The following is a 21436-nucleotide window of genomic DNA, read 5'->3' as shown; positions in this document are numbered from 1 at the left end:
TAAAGAGAACAGTGTAGTGTAAGGTTCAGTGCCACCCAATGGTTTCAAGCATCCACTGAAAGCCTTGGAACATATACCCAAGGAAAAAGGGGTATTATTATATGTACCTAGATTTCACATCACAGAATGCTGTGAGGATTCATAGCTGGTTTGTATGTTAAGTAACTTACCTTCTTTTTAACCTTATGAACACCATGCATGGGTTTCCAATTGGACAGCCTTTTTAGGGTCAATAACAAGTATGTGTAGGGCAGAATTCATGAAATCACTGTGAAGTATATAGGACTCCATAGTGTGCACATTTTGTACCAATACCATGCAGTCTTACTTTTTCCCCTTTGGCTCTATCAAGTTTTTATCTCGCCATATTGCTTCTGAAAATTATCTTAATTTCATTTTGAAATAACTTTGAGGTATAAATAATTCAGAGAATAGAAGCTTATTTTCCTTTAGTAATATCTCAACACCTTGTTTCCAGAGAAGATCTTCCTCTCACATAGTGTTTGTGAGAGCTTAAATTGGCAAAGTCTGTTATTCCATTTATGTGTGTATTTGCTTTCTTGGAAGTTAGTTAGATCTTTCTTGTTTTCTATATTCATCATTCCTTATTGATAGTAGATTTCTCACCTTTTAAAGTGTCATTCATGTAATACAAAAATGCACTGATTTCGACCATTAAATCCACTTAATTTCAAATTTATCTGAGTGGGAAAAAGAAAATCCATACAGCCAAAGCATTAAGTCTGATATCAGGGGTAGACATTTTCAACATATAAAACTTTCTTTATATTACAAATAATAGGCTTTTAATTACCATAGTGAAATAATAAATACGTGTGCTTCATAGTTCTCAAGGTGCTATGAAATTCAAATGTTCTGAATATTCCAAAAAAAAAAACAAAACTATTTTTCTTGAATCCAGGGGGAATTTCTATTTGACAGGAGATTTTACCTTAAGAGAGGTATATGTATAATGTCCCTGAATTTCTATGTTCTACTGGTTTTCTGCAAATCCCTCTCAATTCCTTTCTCCTGACAATCACTTCACAAAGTTAACTATCCACTATTAGAAAGCTGGTGTATATTCTAAAAGTAAACAGTTGTTTTTCTTAAGTGCACTTTTCCTAGGAAGACAGAGTGCAAATTTCTTTTTCCAAAATTTTTAAAGGCTCCATGACCCAAATAAGATTAAGCAGAAACCACTGTTGTAAGGAGTTAGAACCAAAAAACTCCTCCAACCCCTTAACACCAACATTATTTCTACCCTTCAGTGAGTTGGAAAAAACTGTCTTAATTAAGGGGGGGAGGGTGTAATAGCTCAGTGGTACAGCAAGGGCTTAGCATGCACGAGGTCCTGAGTTCAATCCCCAGTACCTCCATCAAAAAAAAAAAAAAAAAAAATCTTAAGATTTTTAATACTGTAAGTAAATCCCTTCTCCCCAGCAGGGAGGGCCCAGCCCTTGGTTATTATCTTTGTCCTCTCTAACCTTCTTCAAAATTCCAGGTATGTTACCGCCTTAAGGCCATTACATTCGCTGTACTCTCTAACATACTTTCCCCAGGTATCTACAAGGCTCCCTTCCCTCCACACTTTCAGATTTTACTATTGTTTCACCTTCTCAGGAAAGCCTTCAAGGACTGCCCTATTTAAACTTCAATCCCTCTCACTCTTGTTTTCTCCTCTGCTGTTTTCTGTCCATTAACACATATGTACTATCTACATATTTTTAATTATGTTCACTGTCTCTTCATATGGTTATTAATTCTCTTCCAGATTGTGGCTAATGTTGTTACTTTTGTTGATGATACACAGCTTAAATCTTTGAAGTATTACTATAGTGAACAAATTAATGTTCTTTTTAAGGCAGTGATTCCTAGTCTTTAATAACCTGGCTTAACGAACAAAAACTCTCTAGGGACCAACAAGAGATTGTTTTGTTCTCTGGATATCCCTTATTGGCAAAAAAAATTTTAAGATATTTTGAAAAGTTACCTTTTTAATAAAGATGTCTGAAGCACTTCCAACTGCATACATTCCATTTATCTAATACACAGATCATAATTATCTAATTTTATTCCCATTACTTTGAGGGAGAAAACAAAGGAGACTCAGGCTCTTATACCTTTTTATTTTTGAGGTCACCTCAAAAATCAACCACCTCTTTGTTAAAACAGCCTCCTCTCACATTACAGCTGCTTAAGTGTGTGTGTTTCCTACAAGCACAGAAACTTCTTGAAAAAATAAACCATATTATTTACTTTCTTTAGCATGAGGTTTGGTACAGAATATTCTCAGTATTTACAGGTTGGTCAATGAAAAAAGGGAGGGAAGAAAAGGGTTTTTCAAGACTGATTATATATGCAGGTGTAAGCAAAAATGTTAGGAAAAAGGAAGGACTGGTTTTCAAATCAATCCAGTTACATTTTCCCATTGTACAACAATAAAGAGACAGTCCCATTTTCAAAGAAATTCATTTTTATTTGAAAGGAGACTACTTTCCCCCACACTATCTTCTAAGGACTTTATATAATAGCCTGCTTAACCATTGTCTCAAAACCAAAATTTCTAACAGCAAAGTATATAACTGCTCTAAATAATAAATAAGGGTTTGTCCTCCACTAATAATTAAATGTCAATAAATTCAACACAAAAATCACACTTTACGTTTGTAAGTTTTAACAAATGTATTTTAAATACAACATGTTTTTTAGGAGTCCACAAGCTTTTCATCTCTAAAAAATGACTTAATTTTTAGGGTTCAAAAATTCCGTTCTTCAAAAGAAATGATCAAGTATTTTCTTCTATAGCTTCAAACTTTCTACAATCAACTATTTGACTGCTCCATGCCACCCCAGACAAACTTGACATGACTGAACTACTTTGTATTACTAACTTCCCCAAAAGAAAGTTTAAAAAGGAGTTTGTAGTAAATGCACCTCTCTAATACAATATCTAACACAAAAGGTTTAAAAAGATCATTTCTTTCCTCATTTGATTAGCCAGGAGTTAGTTTTCTGTAAAAGTAAAGAAAAATCATTTACAAAAAGCGTAACACTGAGGGTTCTTTTTTTTACTCCAGATGTTTAACTACTCAGAATGACAAAAATTACATCTTTAAGAATACAATAAAAGGGGTGGAAAACAGCAATACAATGGACAAAGTATAGATGCTAAATAAACCAAAAGTTTTTTTTTAAGGATTCTTTTTAAGGACTAGGAAGGGTCAGAAGCTTGGAGAAATCCAGAATTAAACAAAAAAAGGAGAAAGAGAAAAAAAGAAAATAAAGAGAAAAAGATGTCCTCAACTGCAATCATTGTTTATTAATAGCGTCCTGAAAAAGAGTTAAAAAAAAAAATTAAGTCAAATGACAATTATAGTTTGACTTGCCTAATATTTTCTCAACTATTAACAGTCACCTATACCCTAATTTTCTCAATAAACCATTCATTAGAAATGAGCTTCTTAATGCTACAAAAGCAAGAGTATACATACTTGGGCTGTAGGAACGAGATCTTGATCGTGATCTGTATCGACTATAATAAGGAGAAGGTGATCTTCTTCTGTAGGAAAATAAAAGACTACTCAGCATACCACATAATCACTATGCCAAGGCAGATAAAAATTCCCTGTCATTCAAAATAATAAATGGACCCAAGATGATCACTATGAAGTTTTCTATGTGCCAATGATACTACAACAGTATTGGCAAAGACAAAAAATTAACCTGTTCTGTTTTGAGAAAATCATTTTTTCCACTTTCTCAGAAAAGCATCATATACAATCTATTTTAAATATTTTTATTAACATAAATTAGACAAATTAAAAGTGCCAAATACTACTGCTATCATCTAATTTAGTATAGAAATCACAAGTTAAAACATTACCTGTACCGGTAATCATAGTCTTCATATCTGTCATACCCACGATCATATCCTCTATCATAGTAAGAATCCCGACGTCTGCCACCTCCTCCACCTCCACCGCCGCCTCCACCGCCACCACCACCACTACTACAGAAAAATGTGGAAATTTTATACCAACATGAATGATTACCTTCTAATGTCATTTAATACAAACTGGTACTTAGATACTTTCCAGACTATAAAATCCTCTTCTGTTAATGCACCACCCAAATCAGCAAGACCTTTTCAATAAGGTGAAATGAAGCACCATGCTCCTAAGATGTATGTCCTTATGACTAATTATAAAATAAACATCAAGAATTAAAAAGTAACCAGTAACCCTGAACATTAAAGAGAATTACCTACCTTACACAGAGGTCCGGCACTAAAACAATTTCAAGGTCTGGTGTTCAAACCTTTGGCAATGAATTTAAACTCTAAGCCCTTTCTCCTGCTGTTTTCCCAACTCCTATTCATAGCAACATTTTTACTTTAGTTTTCAGTAAGCTCTCCTTGTCAAATCCTACGTTTTCCCAAGAGGCTTCACACATTAAATGAAAGCCTATATTCCTTCTTTCACTCTTAAAAAATACTATCTTTGGTATTTAAAAAAAACCAAAACCCTTTAGTACCTATTTATGTTCCACACAAAGTGAAAATTGGCTTTTTAAAAAACATTAGTATCAGTAATACCCTTCTCTAAGCACAGACACTTACAAGGTCACATAGAATAGAAAGCAGAAGAGCCAGAAATGCACTCAGATAGATTTGTCTCCCTGCTCAAATATATATAAAAAGTAAAAGAAATAGTTTGTGCCTCAGAGAAGGCACTCCCCCCACAAAAGGATTAAAAAAATATATACTCAAGTAACTCAATTCTAATTACAGGGAAAAAAATTTTGTCTTTCGATTAATCAAAATTTCATACACATTTCTGGTGGATTTCTGGCTTTTAAAATTTAGCTTAGGAAACTTGAAATCTTACTGAGTTGGTCTGCCCATGTATATGCCTGGTGTAGGTGTGTGCGCTCTCTTGGTGATAGAATAATCCACACGAATTCTTCTACCATCCAGCTCCATTCCATTTGCCCTTTCCATAGCCTATAAAGGAGTATAGACACAGGAAGTCATGCATAATTCACCAAGGAGAAACTACTAAAACTGCAACAAACTTTACATTTTCCCATTTGGGATTTCAAAAATTAAAATTCTCTAAACACTTCTTTCTCAAGCAATAGTGCTAAGATTTTACATATTAATCGCTCCTATATGCATGTCAATAGTGTTAGGTTTTCTAATATACATATGGACACTTAAGCAAGCCTTTGCAGAAAGGCTGGGGAAGCTACCGCCATAGAGAAGGAACCACACAACTCAGGGAAGCCCGCATAATTTTAAGACTGCAGTAACTAGCTTCAGTCTGGGCAATTCAAAGCAGAAATTGCAACTCAGCTGACAAGTCCAAACAAGTCAAGCCATTCCTTAAGTAAAACACTGCCACCTAGTGAACTCCAAATACAAAGGAACTTCTAAATCTGCCAACAAGTGCTCCTGTTTTTATATCTGTACTCACATTCCCTATCGCTTTGCCCTTTGGTACTAATACAAATAAATGCAGTAATAATTCAACCACTTTAACACATTAAAAAAATTCTTTGAAATTAAGTAAAGTCACCATTTTCATTTTATTTTACCCAGAAATAAACCTACGGCCAGGAGTGGGGGAGTTGTCAAAAGACAGGATAAATGAGTTTCATATTAAACATTTTTAAACTGTGATACTGTTTGCAACTTTCATTTCAGGTCAGATGTCCTGGTATTTCTAAATTTATACCTTTATCCCTTAACTGAGAACAGGAATAAACAAATCACAAATATGTAATAGTGAAAAACAAAACAAATAAAAAAAAACCCCCACTGGAGTGCCTATTAGAATGTCTGTTACATAAATGCTTCAACTTGCAGAATTATTTTGTTAGACTTAATCAGGGTTTTTCAACTCACAGCACTACTGACATTTTGGGACTGCTAATCCCGTGTCATGGGTGGTTATCTTGTGCATTGCAGGATGTTTAATATCATTCCTGGCCTCTATCCACCAAGATGCTAATAGCATCTATTATTTTTGAAAGATACACTTTTATTATGACTGCTTATATTATAATCAAACACTGTTCATGCAAAGAGCAATAATGATTCCTGGCACTATTTCAAATCACTAACACTGATCATTCTGTTAGGCAAATTAAGAATGGCACTAAACAGGATAAGGGTATAGCTAAGTGGTAGAGCGCATGCTTAGCATGCATGACGCCCTGGGTTCAATCCCCAGTACCTCCTCTTAAAAGTACCAATTCTTTCCATGTATTATTTTTCATTTATAGATCAGAATGACAGATGAACATTAAGAGAATAGAAAAACTCTGTATTCACGAGGAGCTAATTAGACACTTACAAAATTAAACAGATTAAACCTAAATAACACATAATTCTTTAAAAAAGTTAATCGTCTGTTTGGAGCATGAATAAGGCTTATTCAAAAGAGAACACTTATATACACTTCACTTTTTCCATTAAAAACACATAATATCACTTTATAAGGCCAGATTTCAATCAGGATATGCCCATATCAGAAAGTATTAGCTGGAAAGTGAAAATGGCCATTCCAATTTTAATTAACACTGAGAGGCAGAATTTAAATCATGTCAGAGAATGAAAGAGGACATAATGTTTATGGAACTGGGAGGCTATTAATCAACTTTTAATAGTAACTCAGTATTATAATCATGCACATTCAGAAAATTTTCAAAATGACAAATTATAAAAACAAAATCACCTCCTTTGAGTCATCTATTCTTTCGAAGTAAACAAAAGCAAATCCTCGTGATCGTCCAGTTCGCTGATCATAAACCACGTTGACACCACTCAACGGTCCGTATCGAGAAAATACTTCACGAAGATCTCTCTCTGTTGTATACAAACTGAGGCCAAACACTCCTAGACAAGTGTTGGGATCTGGATTCGCCTGTTGAATGAACATGCTGATTTTAAGCTTCAAATTATAACAAAAATTAAATACTTTGCTAAGAACAGCTTACCCAATACACAAAGACTACATTGTTTTTCAGAAAGTATCCAAAGAATTTATCCTTAGTTTAATGCTGCATTTCTACTTTCATCCAAATGTTTTCCATCTCTTATAGAATTGTACTTAACCTGACTTTATCTACAATTGCTGGTAAGACTCTCCTCCATTTCCATTCTTCAGCAAAGATATTCCTTCAATGTTCCCACAACCCAGCCTTGAAAAGTTAATGTGCAGACTTCAAATATCATGATAGACTCCACTACAGTTAAAAACAAACCAACCTCAGTGTCATGTATCAGGACTCAAATTCCTTATCTATAATATGTTAACTTGCCTGACAGAGAGGTTAAGAGTATTAAATGCATTGAGGAACTTTGCACAGTGCTCAGTGTAAGTGTTAGCTATTGTTATTACTACTGAGCTTTTGGTATTTCTGTGCTACAAACTGACCCCCAACGCCGAAAGTAAAATTTTTAATGTCTGTATTTTCAATTCAGCTTTCATTTTAATTCTCATAACAAATCATTTCTTCCCAAATTTCATTTACTAGCTCAAAAGTCAAGAAAAGAAAATATACATAAATGTGTATAAACAATAATCATATAATCAAGGATGTTTCTGGAGTACCACTCTTAAATAGTGGTCTAGTTGTCATAAAAGCAAGATATTATGCTGTGCTTAAACACACAGGAAAGACTAAGCTTTCATTAACTTTTAAAAACCACATACCCTGCTGCCTGTATGTCTTCTCCGGTTAGACATTGGAGAATGACTTCGGCTCCTTCGACGCCGGTATTCTGGTGTGTATGACCTACTTCGAGATCGTCTCCTATGAGAGTGAGAATGGGATCTGGATCGAGTGTAACGTCTATGAGAATGCCTCCTTGACCTTGACCTTTGAGAGAAATAAATTTAGGTAAAAATACTGGAACAAAATGACTAATGCTGTTAAAATCAAAAGCAAACAACCACCAGTTGCAAGTTCCCTGAGCAGACAAAACCAGTTTAATTATTAATTATTTTAAATTAATTAATAATTTAATTATTAATTTAGCTTAATCACCAATTACTGTGAAGACACTGCCTTCTCACTACATGAGCTGCTTTGTAACAGCATACCACTGAGCCTCATTCCATACTTGATTTGAGTGCTTCTGGTTTGCAAACTGTCTTTTTGGTGGTGTGCACAATAATTTTTACTGACTACTACTTCGTGACTCACTGGTTTTACTTTGGCTATTTCTAAACCTCTGACAATGCCAAAGGCCTATATGTATATTCCTGCTTATTCTCAGCTCTTTTCTTCTTTCTGAGGAAAAAGTATTCTTCCTCTTGTACTCTTAATCACTACATCTCCTCCCTAGCCTATCCCTTCCAAAGTCACTCCTCACCTTTCCTTACAAACATGTTAAGGCCCTGTCTTCTTCAAAAAGAAAAAAAATCAAGTAGCACTAGAAAGGAAATTAATACTCTACAACATGGATGAACCTTGAGGACATTATACTAAGTGAAGTAAGCTAGTCACAAAAAGACAAACACTGTATAATTCTACTTAGATGAGGTACTTAAGAGTAGTCAAAATCATAGAGACAAAGTAAGATGGTGGTTGTCAAGGGCTGGGAGAAGGGGAGAATAAGAGTTATTGTTTAATGGGTAGAGTTTTAGTTTTTATAACACAAAGACTTAAGGAGATGAATGGTTGTGCTGGTTGCACAACAGTATGAATGCATTTAATACCACCAAGCCATACACTTAAAAGTGGTTAAGATTATAAGTGTTTTATAGTTTCACCACAAAACCAACACAAAATAAACCACCAACTACCAATACCATCACAATAAAATCGTTTCCTACATTTTTACTGTAATCTTATATTCTCTCCACTGTTACGTATCATTTCTTTTCCAGTCCTTCTTTAGCCTGCTGTAATCTAGCACCTGCTAAATTCATCAAAACCTAAAATGCCCACCTAATCTAATAGTCTTGTCTAACAGACTTCATTTCTTCAAGCTTTCTCTAGCATCTCACCCATCTCCCCACTGCTGATTCCCTAGTTCATCTGATTATTTCCTATTGCTCTCAGTCCTTTTTCTTTGCCTATTTGTGCAACAATTTCTTTATACTATTCATATGATCTATCCTTAAACACCCAGACGAGTAGCAATGACAGTCAGACAAAATAACTTCTATACAGCATTCAATAAATGTTACAAATGCAAAGAGCAAGAAAATTTAAATAAATCCGGGAGACTCAATAAGATTTTACCAGCAGACAGGTGAAAAGTGTTCTAGGAATAGTAAGAGCAAAGGTTCCTTGGCAAGAAGACATGGAGACGTGACTGGAGAATTGCAAAAGAGTGTAATCTGCTAGTTATTAGGATACTTATAAAGGAAATAATAAAAATGAAAATGAAGAAAGGACTGAGACAGCACTGTGTAAAATCTTGTGCATCAAGCTAAGAGTACAGATTTATTGAAAGGAGGCAAACAATTCCAAGTGGGAATGAAAACAATACTAGTGGCCTACTATCTAAAAGAAATTAATCATTTGGAGGGATGGGGGTGGTGGTACAAGAACACAACTTGTGTGTAAGAGTATCAAACAGAATATTTCCCATTTTCCTTAGCACTACTTTACACCTTCAATTAAAAAAATAAAAAACACTAATAAGAAAACCTGTCACTTAAAATATAAAGAGTTACTTTTAAATGCAGTTGGCCCTAGGTGCCGAAACCTAACTGTACCATGCCATTTTATATGAGGGACTTTAGCAACCAAGAATTAAGTATCTGTAGGAAATCCTGGAACCAATCCTCCCCCAATTGATACTGAAAGAGGACTGTAGTAATAAAAGGTAATGTTAATTTAAAACCTTTAAGGAGTGCTTACCTTTTCTCTAAATCAGATAGTGACAAATCTTATTAAAATAAGAGTGAGGGAATAAGAAGTGTGCATGGTATTTAATGTTCTCCAGTGACACATGAGCAAAGAACTGAATCAAGTAATATGAGAATATTTGAGGGAAGAGAATTCTAGATTGAGGACCACAAGTGCCAGAGTCCTAAAATGAAAATATGCTAATTTCTGTTCCTATACCTGAATCCTATCCAGTGCTATTCTGCACATGTGGGTTTAATTAAATATGTAGAGTGGTTAGTAAATCAAGTACTAGGCTAGATACAACAGAGAAAAAGATGTATCTGAGGACCTCAAGAAAAGTAGTCTTTTAATTCTTCTGTCTCATGCCTCCTTGCTAGAACACTGTACTCAAAGACATAAATTATTTCTGTAATCAAGAAATTACAATGACTCATCAAAATAACTATCCAGGTTGTTTTTCAATCTTTTTCCACCCACACCAGTACATCTGGGACATCTGATACAGTAAACCTTCTAATGGTTTACTGGAGTTTTTGTCAGTGGAAATGGTAGCGTTAAAGCCTCCAAATCACCCTGGGAACCATCACCCCTCAATTACATTTAACCAGAATTCTACCCAAAACCTACTGAGTCAGAATCTTCAAGTAAAGGATGTAGCTGAAATCTGAATCTTCAAAAAGTTTCTCAAATCATTCTGATAACCAGTACAAAATACATACATCAACCTTCTCTGCACTAAATTGCACATTAACTCTCCAACAGAGGAAATTACTGTTTTGTTGTGCAAATACTGCTGAAATAAAACCAAACCTTAATCCTCAAATGCAAAGCTCATTTAAATCAATCAACAACTTAATTTGTATTAATAGCTAGTATCAGATAGATTAATTGGCTAAGATATAATTCTAACTTATCTACGCCTGTATTTATAGCCTATCAATTTCTAAACTCTATAGTTTTTTTTTTTTTTAAAAAAAAGGCTACTTCATGGTTTTGTGTCTTTGGTGAAATTTCTATACAAAATGCAATGAAAATGAGGGATTGGAAAAAATGACTTTGCCCTGAAAAATCCCAGGAAAGCATTTTAAAAACACATATATTATTTTAAGTACACTTACCTGGATTTTGATCTTGATCGAGAATGGGATTCAGAGTGTTTGGAAACCCTTGATGGACTACGAGATCCTGACCTGCTCTCCGATTTTACACGAGCAGGAGTTCCCGTTGGAGATTTTGACTGAGAGCGAGACTCCTAACAAAGAAGACAGTATTACAAATGGCACTGGTCACATAGATGCCTAACACCTAACATTTAAAGTACGGTAATTATTTATATTGATTGCTCCTGAAAAACAAATGGTTAGGCAACACCCTCCAGAAAAAATTTCAGCTCATTAATAACCCACTGTTAATACCGCTAACTGTCCTCAATAATTCCCTACTTGAACCAGATCACCAATTCTCTATTAACTAAGTAATCATGCAAATTCATCTACAACTTGATCATACAGACACTGGAACATAAACCATACATTTACTTAACCTAGGACCCATTCATTCTTCCAGATTCTTTTAATTCTACTTCACTCTTGCTTTCTACTTCTCTTCATTCTTCATTGAGTTTTTCATTTTTCATACTTCGTGTATTCTTCCCCAATTCAAACAATTCAAAATAGCCTTAAAAAAATATTCAAGTGCTTCTATCTGACCAATCTTCTGTTCAATTTTTTCCCCCATTCAATTTTAATTTTCTGATCTTTAATACTTTTCATTAGCCTTCTTTTATCTTGATTTATCTTCCACATTCTTGGAAAAAACTCTTCAATTTCTTCACGAACATTAACCTTAATGGAAAAAGAACATTTAGTATATTTAAGCACGTGGGGATTATAAAACTCTGCTGGAGTTCAGAATGTTATCTACCAAATGGAAAAGCCAGCAGGTAAAGTGTAAATAACTAGTTTATTTAAAAAAAAAAAACAATTTTATAATCTTTAAAATTGCTCAAAAGTCTAGTTTCTAACAAAGAGAATTTACTGAATTTCTCTAAATGTTTTTACCATACTCTTCACCCTCCTCCCCTTTCATGTTTCATCCTAGTTCCTAAAATGTGAACAATTTAAATATAAATACTTAATTCAAGCATAACTCTAACATTAACTGTAACCCCCCCCCCACCTATGTCTTAAGTTTTCACTAATTTATAACCTGAAGACTCTTAGGGATCTTAAAAAAAGCTTTCACTAAGCCACAGTAAGATATCAAGATATAGTTAAAGCAAAGCAACATAGGCTGAAATATTTGTACATACCTATCTAAACTCACACATTATAGGACACATGAGGTTCAAAGAAGTAAATGAAAATTAGTGAAATTACTAACATCTCCCAATTTTGTTTGAGCACAATCTTTGCTCACTCTGACTTAACCAGAAAGATACCACCTGAAGTAAAATAAGCATACTAAAAAAACGAAAGGGAAAAGAAAGCATGGCATTCTTAAAATTTCCCCCTTGGCTTGTAAACTCCTAGTAGTACATGTGTTTTTAACTGAGCCATTAAAACAAATTCTATTTTGGGGGTGGGGGTATAGCTCAGTGGTAGACTGCATGCTTAGTATGCAAGAGGTTTGGGGTTCAATCCCCAGTACTTCCATTTAAAAATTAATAAAAATAAAGAAAAACTAAAAACTTCATTTTATCCACAAAGTATAACGTTCATTATAAGATTAATATCATGATCTTTATTTTTGATCCCACCTCTTTTATTCATAGTTTTTGCATATTTTATGCAGTTATGCATACTTGTACTGCCTTCAGTGACTATATCCTTTAACAGAAAATTGACTGACTTCTGAAAAAGTTGAATATAAATCAAAATTTCGCAAATGAAATAATTTAAAACTGGTTAAAAGCCTTTTTAAAAAAATTTGATAGTTATACGAAGCACTTATGACCAAAGTAGGATGGACAGTTTGGTTTCTCTGTCCACTTAATCCTTAATTAATGTAAATAATTTTCCCAATTTCGTTTTTCATTTATGCCATTAAGACTATCATGCAATTTCCTTAAAAATTTTCCTTCAAGTTTAATGTCAAAAGACTTATTTACCAAGAACTATACTATGCTACTAGGCCCATTTATTTTTTTCAGATAAAAACAAAACTGAAATATATAGCTGCCTTTCTGTTCAATATCAACTTTTCCCATTTATTTACCTACAATAAGTCTTTCACATCTCAGATACTCTAAATTCCTGGACAGATGCCTGGAGCAGGCACAGCAATTTAGGCTTTTTCATTCACTGAAACTGTAAAAGCAGCATATTCAGTACTAAAAAACAAAAAACAAACAAAAAAAGTATAGCTAATTTGCTTGTAATTGAAGTCTCATAGGCTGGTAAAAATATCTTTCCCTCCTATAAAACAGATCACCAGATATAAATCTACCAACATCACCACAGCCTTTGTTATACATACATATCAGGAAGCTTTGTACTCTGTGATACTGTGTACAATCTTTAATGCCACTAGAATAGAAATCATAATGTTACATATTAAAGTCTTCCCTCATAAAAACAGAAAATTATTCAATAGTGCTAAAAATTACCATTTTCTAAGAATTAATGTAAACAAGGTAACTCACTAACAACTTAAAATTTAAATTTTAAATTCCATTTCTAACATAGCAACCCACTGGAAAACATGCAATTTCCTTTTAGTTTGTTAACAGAAAGCATTAAGATATAACAGTATCTTTTCAAAAGATACCAGTGTATTTTAAAAGAAGGCTTGCTTTTTATTATCCAAGGTGTCACAAATATCTAACCCCCTTTGTTGCCTACCCTTCAATTTTTATACCAGGAAAACCTCAATCTGCATAGATTTCTTCACGGAATTGTTCAAGGTTAAGAAAACAGTACTCAGCTCCCTTTAACTTATAAAGATGTCAATATCACTTTACCCTTCAAAAATAATTCAGAGACTTATCTATTTAAAAAGGTAAATCAATAACCATCAGTAAACTAAACCTAAAGAATAAATACAAAGCATAAAACTTTTAATTTTTCATAATTATTTTTACTTTATCAAAAAAAGCCTGTCATAAGAATTGGTAGTTTAGTCTTTAAACAGAAAAATGTCATATTAATATTTACCATTTTAAAATAATATTCTCAAAAAGTGATATCAAATAAATGCCATTTCACAAAACTGCATTAGAAACCAGTCTACAATAAGCCCTATATGGACAAATGCTAGATTATCTTTTTCTACCTTTGACTTGTCTTCATTATGAAACAATAACTTAAACTTTTTCCAAAACAATTCATAAAACTACTCAGAATTTGGAAAAGGAATTGAAATCGCAAACAGAAAAATAAATATTGAGAAAGGGTGGCATTTGTCCTACACTTAATCTGCACTTAAAGCTATCCAGTCAAGAAATTCTGCACATTCCTCAGAAACCTGCATCCAGATCCATCAAACATTAAAAACATAGTGCCTAGTGGAAATAGGCAAATTAATGACTCAATCAAATCATACAACAAATTTTAACAGAAATATATCTTAAATAGGCTTCTAGTCTACTTTTCCTACTATAAACCAGGAGCCGGACAGAAAGTTCTCACAGTACAACTTGCTTAAATAGTGTCTGCCTGTTTTTTGAACTATTTTCAAGATGCTTTTGGTGGCAGCTGAAGGACACAGCCAAAAATAAAGAGGAGGGTGCCAACCACGAGTACTATAGCATACACAATACAAGAAAGTCTAAGAACTATAATTTCTGTGTTAAAACTACAGTTGTACTTTACACACTGTAGATAATCACAATAACCATGTACTATTCCTTTTATCAGGAAAAAGGGCTATTAAACAGATGCACATGTTGTTGCAAAACATGAACAATTCCTACAGTAAACAACTGCAGTGTCTTTTAATACAGCTAGTGTCATATTATAGATGGAAAAAAAATTCCAACCATATGTATGCTTAGTACTTAAAGCCCGTTAAACCAATATAAATGCTATACTGTATATATAACCCATTCTAATATTATGGCAAGGCAAATTTGATGCCAAGTAATAGTGCCAAGTTTACACAAATTCAAGTCTGGATGAATATAGTCTAAGCTTTTAAAACAAATCTTCTCAAAATACATTTCCCCATTACTTTAGCTGAAGATCTATTTCCAAAGAAACACACTAGTGCATTTAGGTAAACTGTATGGGCGGGTGAGGGGAGGTATGGGTACTTAAATTACCCAAATAATGTATATTATTTATTGTAGTAAGAACTTCATTCTTTAGGTTTTGTGGGAAACCTTCTTGTGTTAATTCTTTCATTTCAGTCTACAGAAAGAGCAGTTCTGCCTCCTTCCTTTCAAGTAGGATAGGCTGCTTCTTTTACAGTCTCTTAGACTTATGACGTCTTTGTATCTGCAAAGGCTCAAGTATTCTAACTTGTACGTGTATTTATATTCTCTAAAGTTTGAAATGATTTTGGGGCTGTGTAACATATCTAGAATTGGCACACATATAATCAAATTTAAATTCATGCCACTACTGTGAAATTACCTGTAAAATTTACAAATCTTTTGTACAAATTTTAAATGTGACTCACAAATTGGTCAGGTTATATGTCACGATCAACTTGTAATGTCCAAAAAGCTAGTACATAAGTGGCAATTTTAAAGGCATGGAAAACAAGTGTAAAAGGACTAAAGCGGTTTAGCTATATTAAAAGCTAATAAATAGTAACTAAAATCAAAGAACTAAGAACCTGTTACAGAATTCTCTACTTACGTTCTCATCTTCTAATGTCACAGAGTATTTACAAATCTTGAATAAGTATGATTATAGGGTCTTAGTTTCAAGGAAAAAAATCCGAACTCTTCTACCTCAGATTGGTCAGGCCCAGTCACTCACACCTTTGGTGAAAATCATGAGGCAGTAAGGGTTATACACAACTATGTATGGCAGTAACTTAAAGGAGGGATGGGAAATCATCTTTCCTTCCATTATTCCCTCAACTTTTTTTTTTAAACAGTGTTTGCTGATTCTTTTCCCCATCTGATCTGGAGGTTAGCATTTTCTCACCTTCACTTCTCTCCTGCTAAATCTATCAGGGCATGTAAACAAATAATCAGTATTAACTCACTCAGTTTGTGGATATATTTTTCAAAAAAAAATTTTTTTGTAGGGGTGGGAAGTAATTTATTTATTTATCTGTGTGTTTATTTATCTTTAAGTGGTGGTACTGGGGATTGAACCCAGGACCTCATCCATGCTAAGCACACACTCTACCACTGAGCTATACCCTCAATATGTCCTTTAATGAAGGTCCCAGGGTTAGTTTCTTGATGCCCAAGCACCCACTCATGCTATCAAAGAGGTTTTTCACAGTGTTCACAAGTTCTAGGAAACATGCTGATTATTCATGGCCATTTCACAATTAGTTATACTACATAGTAAACTATAAGTAAATAACCAAAAAATTTTTTTATGACTCCCATTCCTAAATATTTAAATCCCTTGATATTCCTTCAGATCCCAAGACTCCTTATTCTCATTTTAGGAATGGTACAAATCATAAGAAGTCTCTATGACAAATCTACAAAACTACAGCTATATACTGTGGGTACTATTAGTTGCACTGCTCTTTTTAAAGACCCCATTTGCACCCTTCAGTGAAAGAACCTCAAATATAAAATTTGACTGTTAAAATGTTTCCTTAAGTTTACAAATTCCCTGCTTAAATGATGGGGGAATAAAAAAGCATTTTTAAAACTGGATACATCATAGTACTTAACTTTAGGAAAATAAATTAAACCCAAGATGAGTAAGACTGTCCCAAGTTTAATACTACTCCTACTAAAAGAAAGGAAGCCTTACCCTTTCGTCACAGATTGATGTGATGAGATATATATTAAACTGAAGTTGAAGTTTTTTTTTTTAAAGCTAAAGTGCTGACATTCTTATCTGTAAACTAGGCATTCAATTTAATCTGTATTAAAAAAAAAAAAAGGAGGGATGAGGGTGTTTGTTTTTGTTTTTAAAAGAGCCACTCACCAAGCTGAGTTTTCAATGGTAGTCGTCACATCCTATTATTACAAATGTTTCAAAGAAGAAAAAACCCTTCCCCATTTCTGCTATTCTTCAACAAAATATCTTAACATACACAAATTTAAATTCCAAATTGGTACAGATGAATCTGCGTTCTGCTCTACACTTTTCTTATCCATCATATACTAAAGGGAACACCAGAAGTCTCTTTAAAATATTCTAGATACTAAAGAAGCCAGAACAAGCTCCAAAAAAGAGGCAAGAATTAGTATCTTTCTTTTTCAATTATACTACAAAGCACATACAATTGTCAAATTATATGGTAGACTCCTACACAATAAAGAATCACTAACCTCTATTTAAAACACTGGGCCATTGCAAAAGAAAAAAAGGAATCAATGTTTTTCTAAGCTTTATTCAAAAACAAAAAAACAGAGATAGAAGGAGAATAAGTAACATAGTAAGAAAATCTTAACTTTCATTCCACTTAATTTTTGTCAAGGACACTAAAATTTTGAGGTTGAAATTCTAGTTTTAGTCAAAGTTGTATGCAGCAAACAATTCATTATTTTTATGAAGATGACATGCAAAGTCATAGCTCAAGTGTCAACCTTACTTCCAGCTCCAAAAGACATTATCACTTAACATTCTGTTAACTTGACATATGTGTCCGAAGACAATTGCTTTAATGGACCTACTTATTTTAATGGCAGCACTATTCTCCTGGATCCCCTGAAAATCTCTCACTTATTCTTTACATCCCTCTGCTGTCCAGTTTAGACTAGATTTTTCATAAACTCCTTCCTTAAATATTTCAAGTGTGCCCTGCTGCTCTTCCTGTACCAGTCTCTGTTCTTTACTAAAACTCCTTTCACTATGCCACTTCCAGAATTAAGACTCCATAGACAGCTCCTTACTGCATACTGGATTAAGTCTAAATTCCTAAATCTAGAATTCAAAACCCTCCATTATCTGACTACATATTTAGTCAAACCTAGCATGTCTCTTAATTCCAGCAACCTCCTCATTGTCACACCCTTACAATCAATATTCATTTTCCTAATCATAGGCTCCTGTGTAAGTTTTACAGAGTAGGTAAGCTTTCTCCTCCCCCTACCTCACAACTGCTCAGCTTCATTTTCTGAATTCCTTATTAATTCTATCACATAGCACTAGATTACATACTTACTTTTACCCAGATTTAAGCAGTCATCTTAAAACAAACTTCAAGTTCTCTTTCTTTCAAGAACACCTGGCATTTACCAAAAAGGCAGCAGATGCTCAATAGTTTTACTTCAGACAGAAGGGACTTTGGTTGACTGTTAGGGTTACTTGTAACAAAATTCAGCCAATTACTTTTTCTTCCTAAAGTTCTTTCAGTACAGTTCTTTAAAATGCGAGATAATAATCTATAATGGAAAATCAAGCTCCTGTAGCTGTTTTTAGCAAGTTCTATTAATGGCCCTGACACACTGAAGTGCAGTGTGCTCTTTTTAAAAATGTAATCAAAATATACACAGCATAGTTTATGTATGCAATGAACAATGGACTGGGACCTGTAAATCTCAGATTCCTGGCTACATGGTCTTCTGGGCCTTAGTTTTTAATTTTTTTAATGGTAAGAATAATCCAGCCCTCGCAAGATTATTGTAAGCAGTAAATTAGAAAATATGCCAATTAGGAGATCATAAAATGCTATGAAAGTATTAGTATTCATCCTGTTTCTTTAATGTTCTGCAGTCTTCAGAAAGTTACCCTCTAATTTAAAATCTTATCAATAAGATGGGGTTAATGTGTTCTGTTTATCCTATAGATGAAGAAAATAAATATAAATAAAGCAAATCTGATTTTGCAAATCTGAATATCGACCTATCAATGTTTTCTCTAATCTGTTTTAGTCAAAAAGTTTGAAGTATAACAGCCACTTAAAATACCTCGAGAAAATCATTTGAAATTCCTTTTTCAAGCCTCTAAAAGGCTATTACATTTAGATACAAAGATAACACAACTGTATTCTATAAAACATTTTAAAACTGCTGGTTTGTGGTTAACAGATAAAAGAATCACTGCAGTTTAAAAACCACATTGGTGAATATGAAATTGCTTTAAGAGAACCCCCCCAAAGGGAAAGTACTAAGTATACCCTCAGAAGTTTCCAGCATTCTACTTCTTTAACCAATTATGAATAAAGACAAATTACCTCAACCTACCAAAAGAAAAAAATAACAGGTGAATGTATTCATTATTCAATCTGAGTTCACAATAAAACACACTTGGGTATCACATGTGAAAACATTTTCAATGATCACAACACTTTACAAGTGCGTGGAAGATAAAAACCTTTTTTTTCTATTAAAATAAATTTTTAATGCCTACATGCATTTTAGCTTAAAACTGGGTAGAAACCTTACATATATTTACTTTCTTAGTTGGGTATGGCAAAAATTATCTATAACTTGCTCTATTCCTCGACTTGATGACTAAATAAAAAAAATGACCTTAAAAGAAAACAAGGTCCTACAAGTAGTCCTCTTCATCCCCTCAAACCAAACACTAATCCCCCAAAATTGTACTAAAATTAACTGAAGATTAATGGACAGCAAAATTTCTTCCCATAACTGCCTAACATTTTCAAAACAAGCAGCAGCTTACAACTACCTACCATCAAATAGTACATGATTTTAAGTTTTCTTGGGACAATACCTCATCCTAAAACGTGAGGAGGTTCAACTATTCATTTACATCTATGCTCCAGATTTTATTAGAGAAATCCAATCTTAAAGACATTAGAGGTAGCTTTTTTGTTTCTAACCTATTTAAATTTCTTTCCTCAAAAAGAACAAAAGCCTAAAGCGACCTCCTGATTTAACTGTCTGGTTCAAGACGCTTCTAAAAAAAGACAAAATTCTTTCCATCCAGCACACACCTTAAGTGTTTTTAATGCGTTTCCTCTAGTGACTAGAATACCAACACAAGAGCCGGAACATGTAGCCTGGGGAGTGTTTTCTTTCCAGTTTTACACTACCTCACTTCCACCAATTTCCACTATGAAGGTAACTTCGGAAATATAACTCAGTCATTGCTAAACATTCTAGTATACTTAAGTCGAGGATAACGTTATCTTTGTGATGTTTAAATTCAACGACCCCAAATAATGAAAAACTTCGAGCCCTCTTTGCTGGGGGATGGGTTGAGGAGAGAAACGTGAGAGGGCCTTTAGTTTCCAGGTAACACTTTGAGTTAAGAGAACTATATATATAAATTGACTATTGTAAAAATATTGAGCCATGAACTTTGCTCAGTTATGTAAGATTAAGACAGAAGATTCTTTTTTTTTTTTTACCGTAAAAACCTGTAAAGGAGTGGTCAGCTTTTAGATGAAAGGTCATAGGAAGAAAAGCATTATAAGTTGAGATATAGAGAATAAAAAAAAAAAAAACCCAGTATCAAGGAATTAGAAAAATAAGGCGTTATAGCATTTCCACATTCATTTTGAAGTGAAAGGAAAGCAGAAGGGACATTAAGGGAAAAGGGGTCCTTGCGTAGTTTTCCCCTCACAGCTCTCGTCTTAAGAACGCTTAAGGGTCGGTGCGGTCGTTGACTAACCACTTCATTAGGCTCGTCCCACCTTCAACCTCAAGGCTTTCGCCTTTATAGACGCAACGCCGCCGGTTCCAACAGAGACGCGGCCGCTCACTGCAATAGAGAGCCAAGGAGACACAGGCCCCAGCTAGCCCCACGCCAGCTTCTTCCCGCCCGGACAACAGCCCCACGCACTTTCGACCCCGAGACCCTCTACGATGCTCGGGGTCGCCAGAAACGCCTCCGCAGGAAACACCTACCACTATCCGACCGGAGGGGAACTCCCTGCCGTCCCCTCCCGCCCCACCGCGACGGGGACCCACACCTCTCAACAGAGATAAGGAAGCCTCGGGGTGGGGAGAAGGGAGGGCACACTGCGGGGGGAAATCGGACCCAAGAGTCCAGCTATCGTCAGTCTCCGAAAAGGGGGGAAGAGAGGGTTATCCGTGGTGTTTGGGGCAAGAGTGGAACCCAGAAGCCATCTTGGGATGTGAGGAAGCGACCGCGATGGCTCCAGAGGCTGCTCCCCGCGGGCCCCCTCAGTACTCCCCGCAACCCCGCCCGACCGCGCTCGTCCCCGTGAAACCCCGAGCATCGGGCCGCCGCCGAAGACGGCTCCCGCGGCTTTGTACTCACTCTGCCCTCGAAGTTGTTCTCCTCTACATCACTCATGTCGGCCAGGCGCTCCCCAGAACTAAATAAGAGGCAAGTCTCGGCTTGAGGGCCGATGGCCTAATCAACCCGCTGACTGGACCGTCGTGGGGAGGAAAGAGTCGGCAACAACGGCCGCTCCACTCCACTCCCACTCGGTCGCAGGCTCCGGCAAAATGGCGTCGGCGACGCCAGAAATCTTCTGGCTTCCCTAGCCCGCGACGTAAGGGGGCGGGGGGTCTCTGTGATGTCACGAGGCCCCGCCCCTG

General features: G+C 35.0%; 1 protein-coding gene across 2 annotated transcripts; it reads right to left on the bottom strand.

Moving 5' to 3' along the window:
* Positions 1 to 2458: 2458 nt before the first annotated feature.
* On the bottom strand, positions 2459 to 21364 carry TRA2A (transformer 2 alpha homolog). Of its 2 annotated transcripts, none has more exons than XM_064487504.1 (8): positions 21153 to 21364; positions 10992 to 11125; positions 7722 to 7887; positions 6741 to 6929; positions 4890 to 5005; positions 3887 to 4012; positions 3495 to 3559; positions 2459 to 3333 (listed from the first exon to the last, which is right to left on the bottom strand). In XM_064487504.1, the coding sequence occupies exons 1-8, from the start codon at positions 21186 to 21188 to the stop codon at positions 3323 to 3325; spliced, it is 843 nt and encodes a 280-aa protein (XP_064343574.1). In that variant the 5' UTR covers positions 21189 to 21364; the 3' UTR covers positions 2459 to 3322. The 2 variants fall into 2 exon arrangements, with proteins under 2 accessions (XP_064343574.1, XP_010985489.1); XM_010987187.3 differs by having other exon boundaries at positions 3495 to 3562; positions 21153 to 21363.
* Positions 21365 to 21436: the final 72 nt, after the last annotated feature.

The sequence above is a fragment of the Camelus dromedarius genome, chromosome 7 (genome assembly GCF_036321535.1).
Source record: "Camelus dromedarius isolate mCamDro1 chromosome 7, mCamDro1.pat, whole genome shotgun sequence".
Taxonomy (NCBI): Eukaryota; Metazoa; Chordata; class Mammalia; order Artiodactyla; family Camelidae; genus Camelus; species Camelus dromedarius.
Note: the sequence above shows the minus strand (reverse complement) of the source record. Positions and strands in the feature narration are given on the sequence as shown.

What these genes read in the sequence shown, in the direction of transcription:
- TRA2A (XM_010987187.3), bottom strand. Translation starts at nt 21,188, where the DNA reads ATGAGTGATGTAGAGGAGAACAACTTCGAGGGCAGA. An exon ending in CGATCAAGATCAAAATCCAG is followed by an intron (nt 7,888 to 10,991) that starts GTAAGTGTACTT and finishes TTTCTCTCAAAG; the next exon opens with GTCAAGGTCAAGGAGGCATT. An exon ending in GAAGACATACAGGCAGCAGG is followed by an intron (nt 6,930 to 7,721) that starts GTATGTGGTTTT and finishes TTCATTCAACAG; the next exon opens with GCGAATCCAGATCCCAACAC.